General features: G+C 50.5%; 1 protein-coding gene across 1 annotated transcript in view; it reads right to left on the bottom strand.

Annotated features, from left to right (window-relative positions):
• Positions 1 to 20,398, bottom strand: part of CRACR2A (calcium release activated channel regulator 2A) — a 122,884-nt gene that overhangs the window by 22,230 nt on the left and 80,256 nt on the right. The window contains exons 11-14 of the mRNA XM_010845207.1: positions 19,312 to 19,357; positions 14,584 to 14,690; positions 11,148 to 11,466; positions 5,919 to 6,051 (exon numbers count right to left, since the gene is read on the bottom strand). Of these exons, the coding sequence (XP_010843509.1) occupies positions 5,919 to 6,051; positions 11,148 to 11,466; positions 14,584 to 14,690; positions 19,312 to 19,357 (605 nt within the window). The remainder of the gene's footprint in view (positions 1 to 5,918; positions 6,052 to 11,147; positions 11,467 to 14,583; positions 14,691 to 19,311; positions 19,358 to 20,398) is intronic.

The following is a 20,398-nucleotide window of genomic DNA, read 5'->3' as shown; positions in this document are numbered from 1 at the left end:
AACTCTGCCACTGACCAGCTGTGGGACCTTGATCCAACCACTGAACCTCTCTGAACCGCAGGCCCCTCACCGCAGTGTCCCTCTTTAGGGATCAGATGAGCTCATATATGGAAAAGGAATCTACTAAGGGGAAAAATTATCATTCATGAATTGATTCCCTCATTGTCAAGATGAGGAGACAGAAAGACTGTCCTCAGATTCCTCCCTCCCCCGCTCCCTTTCTCCTTTTCTTCTTTCCCCCTGAAATCCTTTTCAAAATTTCTATAATAAAATTCAGATATGCTTGGGGGGATGGATCACATGTTCAGACTCCCATGAGTGATACAAAGATAGGTGAAGGGAGGGGGAAGCAGAAAGAGGGGAGCACTTGACAGTGGGCGGGGGCGGGGGTGGCTGGGGCAGAGAGAATAAGGGGCTGGGGAGGGAATCAGAGGCAACACTTCCCCCTAGACTTGGGTCCAGAGTTCCTAATCCCAGCCACCAGTGAAAGTGTTAGTCGCTCAGTTGTGTCTGACTCTTTGCAACCCGATGGACTATAGACCACCAGGCTCCTCTGTCTGTGGGATTCTCCAGGCAAGAATACTGGAGTGGATTGCCATTCCCTTCTCCAGGGGAATCTTCCGGATCCAAGGATCAAACCTCGATCGTCCGCATTGGCAGGCAGATAGATTCTTAACCATCTAAGCCACCAGGGAAGTCCCAATCCCAGCCATCAAGCCCCTTGTAATCATCCTTCTGAGACTGTGACAGCCCCCCGACCCCTGGAGTCATTGACCCCAGAAAGAGGCCATGGGGCAGGGAGACACACCATGTGCCCCACAGCAGACTTCAGACAGAGGACCTAAATGCAGGTTCTTTGATAACAAACATTCCTCTATTCCACATCCTGTAAGGGTATTCACAGATGTTCAACCAGTTAAAACACTTTTCCCTCTTAAGGCATCAGTTCTTGAAACCAGTGAGAAACCCCCTCCACCTTCAAAAAGGCCCAGCTTCTGGGGTCCTTACTCTGGAGGGCCCAGGGAGGAACAGTAGCAGCAGCTGGCAAGAGAGAGACAGACAGATGGACAGGCAGATAAGAGGCAGGTGACAGAAAAGGGCATCCCTGCCACAATGTCCAGGCAAAGGGGGATGAGAGGCCAGGCAGGGCAGGAGAGATGGGAGGGTCGTCAGTTCCTAGGATGTCAGCAGGACCGCAGACACCCTGGGTTCCCAGAAGAGGGTCAGAAAGAGGGTGCCTGCATCTGGGTGAGGAACACAGGGACAGGTCCCAAAGATAGAAGGCTTGGGATTCCCAGTTCCCATGTGACACCCCTCCCTCCTCATGGAGCTCCCCTGTGACATCCACGTGAGGGTTGCCATCTGCATACACACAGGCACCATACACGTGCATGCACACACCTCCATCCCCTCCCCACCGTGGAAGGCTGAAGAAGCAGGAGATCCTCTTGGCCTGAGCTGGTCAGCAGCCTCACCGAGTTATAAACCCAGTTCTGAGACTTGTTCCCCTCTTCACAGCAGCACCCTGGGCATGGGGCACCCAGTAGCTTCATTTCACCCAGAGAGTCCAGGACTCAGTGCTCCCATCAGAACAGGTGGGAACCAGACCCAAGGGTATCTCCTTGGCTCAAGCGAACGGGCTTCCCCCACGGGTGCTCCGGGAGACAGAGTAGCTGCCTGCCATCTGATAACAGCTCAGGAGAAAGCCAACCACAGCCGATACCTCCGGGGCCTGGTCTGAAGGCCCTGAGGACCCAAGGATGAGCCCTGTGTTTGGTGGAAAGGTGATGGAGGGCCGGCTGGGTCCCTTGACCTCACTGATGACCGCTCTGCTGGAGCTGGGGAGCTTGTCTTGTAGGGGGCACGTGGACCAGAAGCTTGGGGAGTCCCTGCTGGCCCACAGGACACTCCTCCCTGCAGCCTCGCCTGCAGGCTGGGAAGAGGATGAACAAGCCCGAGGGGAGTGTGGGGCTGGGAGGACACGGGGCATCAGTGTACAGCAGAAAGGGCCTCACAGAAGGACATGGGACCAGAGGGGTTTCTGAGACCCCTGCACCGGTTCCAACGATCCAGGATCCCAGACCCTGTGTTCCTGCCTCCGAGCAGCCATGTGACCTTGAGGACTTGATGTCACCCCACTTGGGGAACTTCACTTTCCCCGTCTGTAAGGTGAGGCATGATGGGGGTGTGGGGGAAGTTGGGTGTCCATGACCTTTACGTCCTGCTGCAGCATTCGGTGAACTCTCACAGGTGACCCCCAGACTGCAACCTAAGTGGTTCCTGAATGAGGACTGGACCCCAGGGCCCCTCACCGTGGAGTGTATGTGTGGTAGGATGTGCAGGTCAGAGCTGGGCGATGGACTCCAGGAAGGGCGGCCTTCACCTTTCTAAGCAGTCAGTCCGAGCACACGGGCTTGGGAATGGGGAGAGCCAGCGATGTCATGGACACAAGCTCCCAGAATTTCTCTGTGCACATGAGGAGATGGAAGGAAACTGACTGGTGCCCAGGAGAGGTCAAAGGGCATCCTGCCAGGGAAAGCTTTTGGAAGGAGCACCTTGGGGCACTGCCCGTGGTTTAAAGCAGGAGCCTGTGAACCAAGGTGAGGCCTCAGGGAGAGCCCTGGACTCAGAGTCCTGGGTTCAGAGCCTTTGCCTCCAACAGCCTCTCTTCTCCTTGACAACACGAGTTCCAGAATTCTACAGGAAGCATCATTTGACATTTCCAGGGCACTCACAGGACCCACGCACCCGCTTTTGAAGGGACATATGGTGGGGGAGGCAGGGCACCCCAAGACACACTGCTGCATTGTGGAACCCAGATCCTGCACAAGCCAACGGGCAAGGACAAGTCATGTGCTCACGAGGGGCTGGGCGGTCAGGAAGTCTCTTCGGGGAAGGAGGAGGGCTTGCGAGCACTGCTGTGTCCCTGTAGGTCTGTGCTGAGGGTCCAGGGCTGTTGAGCCTATGGGACTCAGCCTGCTGGAGCCCCGGGAGCCCAGGACTCGATGCCTTGCCTGTATCTTTAAAGGGAGCATCTTCCAGGCAGCTGGCGTGACATCGGCTCCCAGACGCATGTGCCAGGGACGCGGATTCCAGCTGATGCTCTGGGCTCCCCTTGCACAGTGAGAGGAAGGGTGTTCTAGATTTGGAAACTCTGATATTTTTCCCCATCCTAAATTGTCGGTGTTTCCATAATTGGCCTCCTGGAAAGTGCAAATTAGTCTGATATTCTCAGAGTTCTCCATCTTGGAGACACTGGTTGGAGGTGTGAGCAGACCCCGATTCTCTGATTCTTCCAACAGGAGGGGCAACATGCCCATGGCGTGGGGGCTGCCTTGGGGAGTGAAGCATCTCCCCTCTGCTCCCACAGGCTGATGCCCGAGGCGTGACCTCGGGGGTAGTTCTGCAGTCACCCCACGGAATGCTCCAGGGAGGGCCAGTCCAGCTCCATAGAGGTCACTCCCAGGGTCACCACACTCGGCACAAAGGGTCACTTCCAGCCGTCCATCTCCAGCTGTACGCGGCAGGGTCTTCTGGGTGTCTTCCTGTCAAAGAGTCCCGATTCTTCCCTTTGGGAGGCTCTGAGTCTCCAGGTGAAATGGGGTAGAAGTGGGGCAAGAGGGGCCCCCAGATTTGGAATCTGCAAAGGCTCAGCCATAAGAACGGGGTGCCTGCAGCCTGCAGGAGAGACCCATCCGTAGGAGTAAAATTGGAAAGAAGGGCCCATTTAGGTTATCCTGGAGGAGACCTTGGAGTCTCCCAAAGCAGGTCTCTGGGGCAGGAAAGTTTATCTCGGTGGGCCAGCTTGTAAGACCACCAGGGGTCAAGGGTGGTTTGGACAGGGTACTGGGCTTGGAAGCAATCTTGGGTGGCTTCGTTCAAATCTCTCATTTTTTTCAGGTGAGGAAAACTGGAGCGCAAAGAAGAAACACCTCCAGAGTCACATGGCTGGCCAGTGGCAGAGCTGGGGTAAAGGTCCAGGATTTCTGATGCCCCCTGGACCTCAGCAGACTGCCCTGCCTATGCCACCTGCCTCCTGTGGCAGAAACTGGGTGCTGAGCACACAACTCCGTGTTGTTAGGGAGACCGTGGGCTGGAACAGCAAGGGTGCTGGGGGCGGGCAGTGGGAGCACCAGCCAGCTGATGAGAACGAGGACGGGCCTCTGGGCCTCTCTGGGCCTCAGGGTCCTGGTCCTGCGTTGGGCTGATAGCAGTGCTTGCCTTTTCAGGGTTGTTGGGAAGACAGATGGATATGGTAACTATTAGGTGGGGATGCAAATTGATGCAGCCACCGTAGAGAACAGGATGGAGGGGACTTATAAAGCTAAAACAGAACTATCATATGATCCGGCAATCCCACTCCTGGGCATATACCCTCAGAAAACCATGAGGCAAAAAGACCCACATACCCCAGTGCTCATCGCAGCACTATCTACAATAGCCAGGACGTGGAAGCAACCTAGATGTCCATCGACAGATGAATGGATAAAGAATATTCCCCACCATAAAAAGGAATGAAATTGGGTCATTTGTAGAGATGTGGATGGATCTGGAGTCAGTCATACAGAGTGAAGTAAGTCAGAAAGAGAAAAACAAATATCACATATTAATACATATATATGGAATCTAGAAAACAGGTACTGATGAACCTATTTTCAGGGCAGGAATAGAGAACAGACGTGTGGGCACAGAAAGGCAAGGGGAGGGTGGGATGAACTGGGAGAGTAGCCTTGACATACAGACATGACCGTGTGTAAAACAGATAGCTAGAGGGAAGCTGCTATGTAACACAGGGAGCTCAGCCTAGTGCTCCGTGATGACCCAGAGGTGGGATGGTGGGGGGTGGGAGGGAGGCTCAAGAGGAAAGGATGTACGTATATATACAGCTGATTCACTTTGTTGTACAGTGGAAGGTAATGCAACACTGTTCTTGCCTGGAAAATTCCATGGACAGAGAAGCCTGTTGGGCTACAGTCCGTGGGCGTCACAAAGAGTCAGACGTGACTGGTCAGCTAACATTTTTCACTTCACTTTCTTATCAGCAAGGTTAAATGGCACATCGAAGACACTCCATGGATTCATTTATTTTTTTGCTTCAGTGACTGAATTTGGGAGAAGCTAAAAGGTCGATATGCCCTTGGGTTCTACCACATATCCCAAGGCAAGGAGCAACTCGGGGAGAAGGGGCCAAGGCCTCTACCTAAATACAGATTTGTGCTCGGTCACTCAGTCGTGTCTGACTCTTCGCAATCCCCTGGACTGTAGCCTGCCAGGCTCCTCTGTCCATGGGAATTCCCAGGCAAGAACACTGGAATAGGTTGCCATTTCTTATTCCAGAGGGTCTTCCTGACCCAGAGATCGAACCCATGCATCTTCTGCATTGGTAGGTGGATTCTCTACCATGGAGCCACCCGGGAAGCCCACCTAAACACAGAATTACCCAGATAGTGATGGGAGCAGATAAAGACCTGATCAGCTAATAGCTGAGCTTAAAGAGCATCCACAACAGACTCCAGCTGTCACCAGCAGGCCTGGGATGTAGGATGGGGACACCTGACAGGTAAAAGAAGCCACCAGAGCACTGTCCTGTCCCCTGCCCATCTACACAAGTGCGTGCACACACACACACACACACACACACACACAGAAAATGGGGAAGGCATGATCCAAGAGAGACGGGTTCAGAAAGGCAACCAAGGGCCAGCAGTTCATCTTTGCCAAGTTCAAGTCCCCTTCAGGCCGGGCGTAGGAAGCATTTATGGTTGCACCCTCGTCGAGCACTGGGCAGACATGGTCCTCACCTACCAGCCCAGACCTTGGCCCTTCCCACAGGGCTCCAAGTCCCTCCCTGGGCCCCCTTCTCACAGCCACCCCTCTCCAGAGGTGGGCTGGGGTCCAGCCTCAGGTGGAAAACTCACCCACAGTGGCCGCCGAGCCTGGGGAGAACCTGCCATCACAGAACCGGCCCAGGAAAGACGTCTTCCCCACGGAGGAGTTGCCCACGAACACGATCTTGAAGAGCCGGTCTGGGGTGGATGGGAAGCCTTCCTCCTGCAGAAGGCAGATAGTTGGGTCAACCACTGGCATGGTCACCAGTCCCCACACTTGCCACCCCCACCCCTCACCCATCCCTGCAGCATCCAGAGAGACACCAGCAACCAGCAAGGGAGGCTGCTCGGCCTCGGATGCAGGAAGCTTCAGGTTCAGGGCACTGGGGCTCCTTCCAGCATCAGATGTGGGAAGAGAGACATGCCTTCCAGCACCAGTGATGCCCATGTGCTGGGCCGCAGACCCTGTGCTGGGCTGGGTTTGTGGTGGAGGGAAGGAGGCCATGTTTACAGAGTCACAGCATGATGCTCCAAGTGTCCAGGGAGCACGGTCAGGAAGTCAAGGGTCTTGGGGTGCAGGGGGCTTTGGGCTGGGCCTTAAGAAGGAGCTGGAGGTTTTCTGTGGGGGGTGATTAGGAAGGACAAGGTGGGGTGTTGGCAGGGAGATGGGGAGATAGAAAAAGAAGGCTTAGCTATATCTTGGGGGCAGAATGATCCCAGACAGGGGTCAGGCCTCTTATTTCTGCCCCATCACTGGAAACCTAGACTGGATGGAGGATGAGCCTCCCTTCCTGCACACTACCCTGCCATCCCACCTCACCAGCTTCATCTAGGGGCCCCATCTGCCCTCGAAATAAAAAAAGAAATCCACACTCATTAAAAAAAAAAGCTTTAAAAATTAAAAGTGATACTCATTTTAAAAATTAGGAAACTTAGTAGAGAGGAAAATAATTATTCATCATTCATCCCACTACCCTGAAATGACCACTGTTTCTATTTTGATGGATTTCTTTCAGTTTTTTTTTTTTCTATATAGATAAAGCAATAGGTGATTTTTGAGAGCGATTTGAGATATTATATGTAATTTGTTTATATTATTATACATACATTCAAATTTATATGTAATTTTTTATTTTTAATATATTATTAAATTATGAATAGTTTTCTGAATTGCCAAAGTTTTTTGAAAGTGTGATTTTTAAAAATTATTTTAAATTAATGAATTTTTGTTTCGGCTGGGTTGGGTCTTCATTGCTCGGTGGGGTTTTCTCTAGTTGTGGCAAGCAGGGGTTACTCTGTACTTGTGTTGCACGGGCTTCTCACTGCAGTGGCTTCTTTTGATGCAGAGCACGGGCTCCAGGGAGCACAGCTTTGGTGATGGCAGCACATGGCCTCAGCAGTTGCAGCTCCCAGGCTCTGGAGCACAGGCTCTAGTTATGGCCCATGGGCTTAGTTGTCCCATGGCATTTGGAATATTTCTGGACCAGGGATCAAACCCATGTTTCCTGCACTGGCAGGTGGATTCTTCCTTACTGAGCCACCAGGGAAGTCCTGAAAGTGTGACTTTTAACAGTGCTATAACATTCTGTTAAATTAATGTAGTTTAATTTATGACCAACAAAGGTCTGTCTAGTCGAAGCCATAATTTTTCCAGTAGTCATGTATGGATGTGAGAGTTGGACTATAAAGAAATCTGAGCACTGAAGAATTGATGCTTTTGAACTGTGGTGTTAGAGAAGACTCTTGAGAGTCCCTTGGACTGCAAGGAGATCCAACCAATTCATCCTAAAGATCAGTCCTAGGTGTTCTTTGGAAGGACTCATTTGAAACACCTGATGTTGGGAAAGATTGAAGGCAGGAGGAGAAGGGGATGACAGAGGATGGGATGGTTGGATGGCATCACCGACTCGATGGACATGAGTTTGCATAAACTCCAGGAGTTGGCAATGGACAGGGAGGGCTGGCCTGCTGCAGTCCATGGGGTCACAAAGAGTCGGACACGACTGAGTGACTGAACTAACTGAACTGAGGTGAATTTATGGCCTTATTGTTTTTATTCAATTGTGGAAGACAATCTCCATCAGTAGTGTGGCAAATCCTGAGATGCCAGGCTATGGGCAGAACTTTCCAAAACACGGTCACACTGCCCCTTCTCTGCCCAGCAGGGGGAGGGACCTGGAGCTGGCCAGCGCGTTACTTTGCAATGCTCCAGCCAGTAGGAAATGGACTTGCTCCAGGACAAGGGGGATGGGGTGGGAAGCCAAGGGTCGTGAAGTCCAGAGAGCCACCCGCATGCCCAAACCCTGCTCTCAGGCTCTGCCCGGTACTGCTGGCTGAGTGAGCAGGCTCTTTAGAATCCATTTAGAAGTGGATCTGGGGGAGTTAGCTCTTCTCATGGACAAATACTGTAATGGAGCCGCAGCTGGTCTTAGCAGTTTCAGAGAAAAGCCATTAATAGCCTTTTGGGGAGAAATCAATTCCATGCCATACTTAGGAGGGAATTCCAGGTCAATTATAGGAATTTGAACTCATCTTTAAAAAAAGAGAAAAGAAACCCAAGCTCAGAAACACTGTCCCAGCCCCATGTTCTTTATTCCTACACAAGCACCACTCTCTGCCAGCCTGGGGTCTCCACGTGTCATTTGTTTGAGATTAAAGCTCCGTGCAGCCACAGTGTCCCAGGCCCGTGACAACAAGGAACATGAAACCGAGGCTGGAAGGAGATGCTCCAGGCCACGGAGGTGGGGGCTGACCTTGCTCTGCGCTCTCCCCAGCCCCGCCCCCACCCTAGCAGAGCACTTATTTTCCAGACAGGATACCACCAACATGGTGATGGCTCAGCTGAGGCCACCTCACAGGGTGGCTCAGCAGGATCCATCTCACATGAGTGGCGAACCCTCCCAGGGTCCACTATCAGCCCTTAACCTGGGGAACAATCCCCCCGCCCACGACAATGAGATAACCAAATTGTGGGCGGGGGCTTGAGAAACGATCTCCCACTAGCAAGTTAGGGGCTCTGTTCTCATTCTCGTCAAGGCCACTCTTTTTTTAAAGCTCTAAAAAAATAAATGTATTACAAACTAAGTTTTAAAACCAGGAAACTTAGTTGAGAGAAAAATAATAATTATTCGTCATTTATCCCACCACCCTGAAACGGCCACTATTCTTAAATTGATGCATTTCTTCCAGGCGTTTTTCTACATTCCCTTTTCACATTTGATGAATCAATATGTGTTTCTTGAGAGAGGTTGGACCTATTATATATAATTTATTTACACTACTATGTATAAATTTAAATTTATACATAATTTTATTTTTTTCATATATTATTGTATGCATGTTCAGTTGTGTCCAACTCTTTGCAACCCCATGGACTATACCCCACCAGGCTCCTCCAACCATGGGATTCTCCAGGCAAGAATACTGGAGTGGGTTGCCATTTCCTTCTCCAGGGGATCTTCCCAACCCAAGAATCATATACTAATAGATTAAGAATAGTTTTCTGAGTCACTAAAGCTTTTTTGAAAATACGATTCTTAAATGCACCATAACATTCTATTAAATGACTATAGTCTAATTTGTGTCCTTGCTGCTGCTGCTGCTGCTAAGTCGCTTCAGTCGTGTCAGATTCTGTGCGACCCCAGAGACGGCAGCCCACCGGACTCCCCCATCCCTGGGATTCTCCAGGCAAGAACACTGGACTGGGTTGCCATTCCCTTCTCCAATGCATGAAAGTGAAAAGTGAAAGTGAAGTTGCTCAGTAGTGTCTGACTCTAGTGACCCCATGGACTGCAGCCACCAGGCTCCTCTGTCCATGGGATTTTCCAGGCAAGAGTACTGGAGTGGGGTGCCATCACCTTTGTGTTGTTTTTTTCCATTGTTTGCTCTTATCCACTTATATTCTTCAATGAAATTTCTGTCTGACTTTAATTACTTCCTTAGGAACGGTCGCTAGAGGTAGAAATGCTGGTTACAGAGGTGGCCATTTAAAGTTCTTGATTCCTATCCTCAAACTACTTTCCAGAAAGCTGGTTCCAACTGAGGGCTCAGCGGCCTTGAAGGGGACCCTCTGCTGAGGCTGCTGTGTGACTTCCAGCGGATATATTTCCTCTTGGCAGCAGCTTCTGCCCCAGCTAAAGGGCAGCGCATGTGTGCAGCCCGCGGGCTGGGGGTGGTGGCGGGGAAGGCAGAGTGGCAGGTGAGGGGCTGGGCTCCCATCACTGCAGGGGTGAGGGGTGCGGCCTCACGCTCTCTGCTCTACTTCCCCACACTCCCAAGGGGGCATCAGGTCTCTGACGCCCCTCACCGGACAACTGCGAGGATCACATGCCACCGCAGACTGGATGCTTCATCTCTTCCTTCACCCTGTCTCCCGTGCACCTTGTAACACTTCTTTCACCACCATCGGTGGGTATTTAAAGCCCCATTTTGTGCCCACTGCCAGCCAATGTGGCCTGTGCACTTTGGGGGATGTGGAAGGGCGTGTATGAGACAGGGCTCCGCCCACCAATCTCTCTGGGTCCCATGGCCCAGGGTCCTTTACAAGTAGGGGTTTGTAGGCATGAGTGTTAATCCAGGACCAAGAATGATAACTGAGGCCAAGAAGTTCCTGTGCAGGGCTGGGAGAGGGCTGTCTGGCACATAGGCCAATGCACTGCTGGACTGCTCAGCTCTGAAGGTTGCCATGAGGCACGTGAGCTGTTCTAGAGGGTCCAGTGGTGGGCACAGGGCTGAGGAGCTGATCCCATGGCCTGGGTCACAAACAGGGTGAGGGGTTTCATCAGTGATCCAGAGGACGGTCTGTGTGCCTCCTTCTCCCGAGAACTCAGCAGGTTGAGCTGGCAGGGGGCACAGCCGTGGGAGTGGGGTAGTGGAGGGTCACACTGGCGGGAGGAGCAGGAGGTGAGCTCATTAGGAGCTGAGAGGAGAGGGGTGGGGCACAGACCTCCCCAGCAGGGATGCGCCTGCAGGGAGCAGTCGAAGAAAGGACCAGAAGAGGGACCATGTTTAAAGTGCGTGCTATCTGATGTTCACAGCCCAGCAAAGGTTCCATCATAATCCATGAAGGCTTTTAAATCTGACTCAGAAAAGAGCACATCGGGTAGGGAGTGGGGCCAGCAATAGAAGTTGTCGGGAGAGCATCCCCAGGCCCCCAAGTCTTCATCATAACTCTCATAACCGAGGGGGATGGTGGTACCCAATGGACACAAACGTGGTCAGGCTTGCTGCATCTGACCCCCGAGCTGCCCTGGGCTCTTGGGCTACGATGAAGGGAGACGGCACAGGATGACCTACAAACCAGCATGGGAACATCCATACCTCAGACAGGGCTTCTTTTCCGACGGGCTGCCCTCGGGGAGATGTGGGTGTGAGCCCCAGAGGTCGGGCAGGTCCACTTTGTTCATTCACCCCCTGGCCGGAGGTCTCTTTTTCTTCCAAGCATTTGCTCAGTGGCTGCTGAAAGCCGCCCCCCAGCAGCTGGGGCAGCGGGTCCTCTTCGATGGAGATGATCCTGCGGAGTGGCTGGGTGAGTGGTCCTCCGGGCCCCGGCTCCTCTTCTGTAAGGGGGCACCCACTCAGGCCCAGGGAGCTTCTCCGCCTCTGGATGCCAAATACATCCTCCTCCTCCTCTGACTGGCTGTTTGCAGTAGGGCGGGGGGGGGAAGAGAGGGGACAATATCATACCATGTATATGCGTGGAGGCTGGGGGCTGCCCGACGGCTTCTGTGACAGACAGTTGAGGAAGCACATGCTTTGGGGGCAGAGAGGAGCTAGGAACAGGAAAAGCAGACCCCGCATTCTCTAGCTCATTCACTGAACGTCTTTACGATGAAGGTGGGATGAAGATGATGATAAAGGCGAAGGTGGTGAAGGGGATGATAAAGCGATGAAGTTGGTAAAGGTGAAGATGACGGTGGCTCCAGGTGTTAAGCTAATGACATGCTCCTTGCTCTCAAGGAGCACTTGGCTCAGGAGTCTAGGGCCATCCCGACACACTCACCACACCGGTCCAGCCTGTGGCAGGTGCCGCGGAGGAAAAGGAAAGCTGTGAAGAAGGAGCGTAACAGATGCAGAAACAAAACCTCCTGGGTCAACCGTTGGCGGCCTTCGCCCAGGTCCGACACCAGCCCTTCTCAGCCGCACGTCCCCAAGTCAGACGCCAACTCTCCAGGCCGGTTTCCCTGCCCGGCTGCCCAGCCCACCTCCCTGATAAGCTGGTGCACAAACCCGACCCATTAGGGAAGCGGCCTTCAGGGAGGCAGGTGAGGGGGTCGCTGCTCTGGGGAGGGGGCCCCAGCACAGCAGGCATCCACCGGCTCGGGGCTGGCGAGGAAGCCAGGCAGGGCCCTCTACCCGCTTCTTCTCCCTTTCTCCTGAGAGTCTGGAGTGAGCGGCCTCGGATGGTCTGAGCATCCAGGAGCAGGAGAAGCAGGAGGTGGAGCACTCCGGCGCTGGACGTGGGGCCAGTGCGAGGGCTGTGTCCTCGAGGCTTGAGAGCAAAGGCCCCCCGGGGCCACTGTCGGCAAGTCAACCTGAGGACGGTTTTACGGGAAGGGACTTGAGCCCAAAGGCGAAACACACACACGAGGAGAAGAGAAAATGGAGCAGGAAGCAGCAGTGAGGGACACAGAATATGCCGAACGGAGAAGCCCCTTCACTTTGCTCCCCGGCTTCTAGCATTTCTGGCTCCTCAGGACCGATAGCAGAAAGAAAAAGAAAAAAAATGTGTGTATCACTGTTCTGAAGTGGGACGATTCTGAAAGAGAAATGGGGATGCAGCACTTGCTCACAGAAGTGCTGACTTAGTTTGGTCCCCTGGTATAAAACAAAGGATTTGTAGGGATTCAGGGATGCTTAGATTTACTGATAAAATCAGTTTTTCACAGAAACTGACTGTCACCTTTTCAACAAATTTCTCCTACATTCTAATGAGCCTACTAAGTGCTCACCCACTTCAGCACACAGTGTTCCTATCTGCTTTGTCTCTGCCTGCACACTCATGTACACGTGAGCATATGTGAGCAACATGCGTGCACGCACATGTATTCACCAACCCACACACACACTCACGCACACACTCACTCACACATACTCTCTCTCTCTCACACACACACACATACACAGGCAGAGCATGGCTTTTTAAAGTCCCTGCAACCAGGAAAGAAATGGCCACTGAAATGATCCTAAAATGAAATGACCCTAAAATGAATTGTTTCTTGGCGAAAGCTTCTCCCTGGGGAATTTTCAAGCACTGTTACACTCTGGAGTATCATCAGTACAGCATGACTAAGTTCCTCTTTGCTTTTGCCATCAAACGCTATGTGTGAGCAGCAGAGAACAGGCACCTCTGCCAAAGTCTATGGGAATTCAGAGTTCTTGATATTGATTATTTGTCAATTAATGTCTGTTTCCTCCTCTCAACTATACGTTCCTTGAAAACAGAGATGGGGTCTATTTTTTTGACCCCTGTACCCCAGCACACAGCCTTGTGTCCTGCACACAGCAGGTACTCAATAACGGATATTAAGGGCAGGACTCATGCCTAATCGATCTTTGGAGGCTTCCTAGAACTCAAAGAATGTCTGGTATGCAGTAAGCAATCAGGCAGTGCTTGTTGAGAGCATATATTCGGTTCCGAGGAACCAAGAGAACAATTACTGCAGGAATTTGGCTCCCATGTTGCATCTCATCGTTCAGCTGTTTAGAAAAGGAATTGATGATGATCAAGTTCAAGATTTTGACAGATCAGTGGACTGACATCCCCAGGTCACCTCCACTTTGCATATCTTTTTATTTCATGCTTGCTGTCCTCAGGCTGTCCCAGATGAGCGAGTTCACACAATCACTCCTGGGTTTGGCACCTGAGGATCTGACTGTCTCTGCCTCTCTGTGGCCATCATGGGAGTGGAGTACGTGATCCATAGAAAAGAGGGCAGGGGACCACCTTGCCTCTCTCCAGGAGCAATGGGCCACTCCTCTGGGGACTCAAGTTCTGTCCAGAAGCAACCAAGCACATTATCACATTATCTCTGAGTTAATTAACTATGAATTATTGAAAGGAGTCTGTGAATTACAAACCCCATGCTTATCTGCAAAGGAATTAACGGTTGGAGACTCCATGAAGTATGTGAAGTGTTAGTTGCTAAGTCTTGTCTGACTCTTTGTGACCTCGTGAACTATAGCCTACCAGGCTCCTCTGTCCATGGAATTCTCTAGGCAATAATACTGGAGTGGGTAGGGATTCACTTCTCCAGGTGATCTTCCTGACCCAGGGATCAAACCCAGGCCTTCTGCACTGAAGGCAGATTCTTTACCATCTGAAACATTAGGAAAGCCCACAGAGATTCCATACTCCACTATAATTACCCTTCAGACTCACACAGTCCAGTGTCTGGAAGACTGGAGCATCCTTCTGCCCGACAGACCGCAGAGCCCTGCCTGGCATTCCTGCCCTACCCGTTGCTGACCCGTCTTCCTCCCACCCTCTCTGTCTCTGGGCTGATTTGCAGCCGCTCTTCAGCGCCCCCTGCAGGAACACTGCAGGCTGGGGCAGCCCAGGACCTGTCCTGGGACTCACCCTGCACCTTGACATCAGAGCAAGAAGGCACATGTCCTTCAAGATTCAACAAAAGTGCACGTGGCTGACCCCAGGCTTCCCGCCAGGGCCAAGTGCAATCAGCATGTGCTCAGAGCCTACTCCCAACCCTGCAAGGCCAAGGAACAGATAACAGGTAAGCAAAGTGGGATGGCTTACCTTCTGAGCATCCCTGTGCCGTCCACGTATTTGCCGATCACAGAGCCAGATCGCTGCTTCCATCTTGCTGTGGGAGCAGCTGTGTTTGCCCTGGCCACCTTGTCTTTCTGGAGAAACACAGAATGCTCTCAGATCCTCGCCCGCTGATTCGTCCCAGTGCTTGAGCAGACAAGGGCTCAAGCCTCATAGATAAGGCTTGAAATAAACCCCTAAAGGAAGAAAGTGATGGCCTGGGCTCCTTGCTAGCCTTTATCCACTTTCCTTTCGCTGTCATCTCTCAGCAGAATTCCTTCACCTCCTGTCTAATAATCTAATCGAAGGAACCAGTTTAGAGCCCCAGGGTCTGGGAGGTTACCCTTCACAGGATTAGTGATCATTTGCAAGAGGATAAATAGGTTCAGTTCAGTTCAATTGCTCAGTCGTGTCCAACTCTTTGCAACCCCATGGATTGCAGCACACCAGGCTCCCTGTCCATCACCAACTCCTGGAGTGTGTTCAAACCCATGTCCGTCAAGTCAGTGATGCCATCCAACCATCTCATCCTCTATCGTCCCCTTCTCCTCCCGTCTTCTATCTTTCCCAGCATCAGGGTCTTTACCAATGGGTCAGTTCTTCGCATCAGGTGGCCAAAGTATTGGATTTTCAGCTTCAGCATCAGTCCTTCCAATGAATATTCAGGACTAATTTCCTTTAGGATGGACTGGTTGGATCTCTTTGCAGTCCAAGGGACTCCCAAGAGTCTTCTGCAACATCACAGTTCAAAAGCATCAGTTTTTCAGTGCTCAGCTTCCTTTGCAGTCCAACTGTCAAATCCATACATGACTACTGAAAAAACCATAGCTTTGACTAGATGGACCTTTGTTGGTAAAGTAATATCTCTGCTTTTTAATATGCTATCTAGGTTGGTCATAGCTTTTCTTCCAAGGAGCAAGTGTCTTTTAATTTCATGGCTGCAGTCACCATCTGCAGTGATTTTGGAGCCCCCCCAAAAAGTCTCTCAGTGTTCCCATTGTTTCCCCATCTATTTGCCATGAAGTAATGGGACCAGATGCCATGATCTTCATTTTTTGAATGTTGAGTTTTAAGCCAGCTTTTTCACTCTCCTCTTTCACTTTCATCAAGAGGCTCTTCAGTTCTTCATTTTCTGCCATAAGGGTGGTGTAATCTGTGTATCTGAGATTATTGATATTTCTCCCTGCAATCTTGATTCCAGATTGTGCTTCATCCAGCCCAGAATTTTGCATGATGTACTCTGCATTTAAGTTAATTAAGCAGGGTGACAATATACAGCCTTGACATACTCCTTTTCCCATGGAAACCGTCTGTTGTTCCATGTCTGGTTCTAACTGCTGCTTCTTGACCTGCATACAGATTTCTCAGGAGGCAGGTAAGATGGTCTGGTATTCCCGTCTCTTGAAGAATTTTCCATAGTTTGTTATGATCCACACAAAGTCTTTGGCATGGTCAATAAAGTTGAAGTAGATGTTTTTCTGGAACTCTCTTGCTTTTTTGATGATCCAGTGGATGTTGGCAATTTGATCTCTGGTTCCTCTGCCTTTTCTAAATCCAGCTTGAACATCTGGAAGTTCATGGTTCACATACTGTTGAAGCCTGGCTTGGAAAATTTTGAGCATAACTATACTAGTGTGTGAGATGAGTACAACTGTGTGGCAGTTTGAGCATTCTTTGGCATTGCCTTTCTTTGGGATTGGAATGAAAACTGACCTTTTTCAGTCCTGTGGCCACTGCTGAGTGTTCCAAATTTGCTAGCATATTGAGTGCAGCATTTTCATAGCATCATCTTTAAGGATTTGAAAAAGCTCAACTGGAATTCCATCACTTCCACTAGCTTTGTTCATAGTGATGCTTCCTAAGGCCCAATTGACTTCGCATTCCAGGATGTCTGGCTCTAGGTGAGTGATCACACCATCGTGGTTATCCGGGTCATGAGGAGCTAAATGTAGGATGCACAGAAAAGACTCTGTGCGTCGTTTAGTCACACACACTCTTCCGTGGAGCTTCAGTCCCTCTTAGTTTCCAAAGCCCCAGACGCTGCAGTTGTCCAGCTGCTCAGCCGTGTCTCTTTGTGACCCTTGGACTGCAGCACACTAGGCCTCCCTGTCCTGCATTGTTTCCTGAGGTTTGCTCAACCTCATGCTCATTGAGTCGGTGATGCCATCCAGCCATCTCATCCTCTGTCATCCCCTTCCCCTTCTGCCCTCAATCTTTCCCAGCATCAGGGTCTTTTCCAGTGAGTCAGCTCTTCACATCAGGTGGAGCTTCAGCTTCAGCATCTGTCCTTCCATTGAATTTTCAGGGTTGATTTTCTTTAGAATTGACTGGTTTGATCTCCTTGCTGTCCAAGGGACTCTCAAGACTGTTGTCCAGCACCACAGTTTGAAAGCATCAGTTCTTCAGTGCTCAGCCTTATGGACCAGCTCTCACATTGGTACATGACTACTGGAAAAACCATGTGAAGTGAAAGTCACTCAGTCATGTCCAACTCTTTGCAACCCCACAGCCTCTACAGTCCATGGAATTCTCCAGGCCAGAATACTGGAGTGGGTAGCTGTTCTCTTCTCCAGGGGATCTTCCCAACCCCAGGGATCAAACCCAGGTCTCTTGCATTGCAGACAGATTCTTTACCAGCTGAGCCACCAGGGAAGCCCTGGAAAAACCATAGCTTTGACTATATGGACCTTTGTCGACAAAGTGATGTCTCTGCTTTTTAATATGCCATCTAGGTTTGTCGTAGATTTCCTTCCAGAGAGTAGGATCAATTAGCCCAGTGCCCTGCCCACAGCTACGAAGCTAGAACAGAGTATTTCAGATCTTTTGTGGAAGCAGGCTAGGTGAGATAATTTCTCACATGTCCTCAGTGAAGAGCCTGGTGGAGTTGGGGGCTTGCACCCCCCTCTCCAGGGCTCCCTAACAGATGTCTTCCAGATGAGAGGGACTCAGATCACAGAAGAGTCTCTCATTAATCAGCCAGTCCCATGGTTCCGAGTGATCTTTAACGACAGAAGGAGGGGTAGCCATGCTCCCAGGGCCCCAGAAGGTATGGCTGTGATTCCACATAAATCTTTAACTATTATCCGGCATGAACATGATTTTATCCTCTTTTTTCTATTCCCCATGAAGGTTCTCAATTCCATTCCCTACTCGAAACAGAGTAAGTTTGGCAGGGGAAGGGAAGCAAGGTCAAGGGATTAGGGTGACATTTGGTAGGAAGTTTTAAAATAAATTCATTGTTACTTCTAAAACAATTATAACCATTATCACCATCAAACAAACATGTGTGGGCTTAAGCCTTGCTCTGATAGTACACATAGGTGGGCGGCAGAGACGTGCTGCCGCCAGCTGGGAACAGAAGAGAGACGGTTATGTGCAAGGTCCCCAAGGGGTTTGCAGCTACAAACCAGCTTCGACCAAATGAGGGGCAAGCTAGCTGCCACATGCTGCCTCATTTAGGGAATTAACAGCTGAGGGGCTAGCACAAGACCTCCTTTTCCAAGAGGTTTTCACACACACAAAAACAATCCCTATACACTACCACGTGTAAAATAGCTAGTGGTGTTGGTGGTGTTTAGTCGCTCAGTCGTGTCTGACTCTGTGCGACCCCATGCACTGTAGCCCACCAGGCTCCTCTGTCCATGAGATCTCCCAGGGAAGAATACTGGAGTGAGTTGCCATTTCCTTCTCCAGGGGATCTTCCCGACCGGGGGATCAAATCCATGTCTCCTGCATTGGCAGGGGGGTTCTTTACCACTGAGCCACCAGGGAAGTCCAAAATAGCTACTATAAGCTGCTATATGACACAAGGAGCCCAGCCTGCTGCTCTGTGACCACCCAGAGGAATGGGACGGGGGGACAGGAGGGAGGCTCACTAGTGAGGGAATATACAGGTAGTTATGGTTGATTTGCATTGCTTACAGCAGAAACCAACACAACATTATATCCCCCAACTAAATACAAAAAAAAAACAAAAAGCCCTACAAAATGGAAAAAAAGAAGAATTCCCTTTCCTCTTGTGATCACTGGGGTCGTGGTCCAAGGAGGCTAACAATTTACCCAAGATCACACATGAAATTCACGATGGATATGGTAGAATGTTACATGGATCCATCCTGTCCCCCTTTTTCTTCCCTTCAGAGCATCCAACAGCTACTGTCTAAGGGGAGGATGATAGGAGACCCTGAAAGCCTAGGTTCTGCTTAGTGCATTCGCAAATGAAAATCTTCATGTAAATAAAGGATTTTTGTGTTATTTGGGAAAGTATGTAGGTTTAGAGGAGCAGTGGTCCCCATAGGATTAAAAAATTGTATATAAAATCAACTATGTAGATGATGAAATATACATTTTAATTCTCTCTATGACAGTCTAAAATGTAAAATTTTCATCAAGACATCAAAATCTTAATGAAGAAAAAAAACAGAACATTTTGGTTTAAAAGTGATGGCAACATTTCAACTCATCGTTTCTACATTCAAAAAGTGAGGGACCCTCCCAGGTATTCCAGTCTCGTGATGCTAAAAGAAAAGTAACACAATGTGACCCTATAGGTCACCCTGAACCTTTACTACTTTTGCCACCATCCTGCCCACATGAAGGTGCAGCCAGACCCCAAGCCACGGGACCTTCTTGGACCAGTCCCAGCACAGCCTGGCTGCCACTGGACCCCAGTCCTTGTCTTCCCCCTGCTGCTCGGAGGGGGCACCGCCCACTTACCTGGAAACGTATGTCCTGTTCATCCCGGAGATGCTTGTTCCTTTCCCTGCAGATGGAAAGGGGAATCTGTTCAAACATGGGGCCTGCGGTCGACAGATCCACAGCACTGGTTTGACGGTCAGATGGGTGCAGAGGACGGCTGTGTATGGAAGGCCCGGGGAGGGGAGGGTGTGGAACTACTTTCCTTAGGGATGGTGGCTAAGGGCAGAGGGTGACTGTGTCTAAGTCAGGTCAGAGGCAGGGGGACAGAATGGCCCTTTGGCCATTGGCCTTAGAGCCATCTGGCATCAAAGCTCCCCTCAGCTGGTTGGGGGGCCAGGTGAGGCACAGAGAGGCTCCAGGCTGGGACTCTGAACAGACACTGGTGGTGGCTTAGTCGCTAAGTCGTGTCCAACTCTTGCAACCCCATGGACTGTAGCCCACCAGGCTCCTCTGTCCATGAGATTCTCCAGGCAAGAACACTGGAGTGGGTTGCCATGTCCTTCTCCAGGGCATCTTCCCAACCCAGGAATCGAACCCAGGTCTCCTGCATTGCAGGCAGATTCTTTCCCAACTGAGCTGTAAGGGAAACCCTCGTCTCCATTAAAAAGACCCATAAATGTTGGCAGAGCAGTGCCTTGTCAGCCTCCCCTGCTCACTCACACTGTATCTGCCCTTGTATTTTTTCAAAGTACAAATAGCAAAAAGGGGAAAATCCCAACCCAGCGTGTTCCTGTGCATCTTGTTCTCTGCCTTCATTAAATCCTTCCTGAGAATCCAGACCTCCTCTCACACCCGTGAGAACTTGGCCACCTAAGAAAATCTCTTCCATCTTCCCAGGCTTTTGAATCACATCTTAAGTGAAGAAATCTGAGATGCATTCTCTTTGAAGAATTTTTCCATTTGGTGGCATCAAAGACGCCAGACACAGTGACCTTACCTCACTTTCAAATTAAAAAAAAAAAAAAAAACTAAACTAAAAACCTTAATAAAGTAGCCGATTCAAACCTGCTTGCAATTTAAAAAATTAGAACCCAAATTTAATCACCATTTCCCAAAAGGTGTTTTGTGGGCAGCAGGTTAAGTAACTTAGAAACCTCAGAGGCAA

The sequence above is a fragment of the Bison bison genome, unplaced genomic scaffold, assembly GCF_000754665.1.
Source record: "Bison bison bison isolate TAMUID 2011002044 unplaced genomic scaffold, Bison_UMD1.0 scf7180017864213, whole genome shotgun sequence".
Lineage (NCBI taxonomy): Eukaryota > Metazoa > Chordata > Mammalia > Artiodactyla > Bovidae > Bison > Bison bison.
The sequence above is the reverse complement of the archived record's forward strand: the minus strand, read 5'-3'. Positions and strand labels throughout refer to the sequence as shown.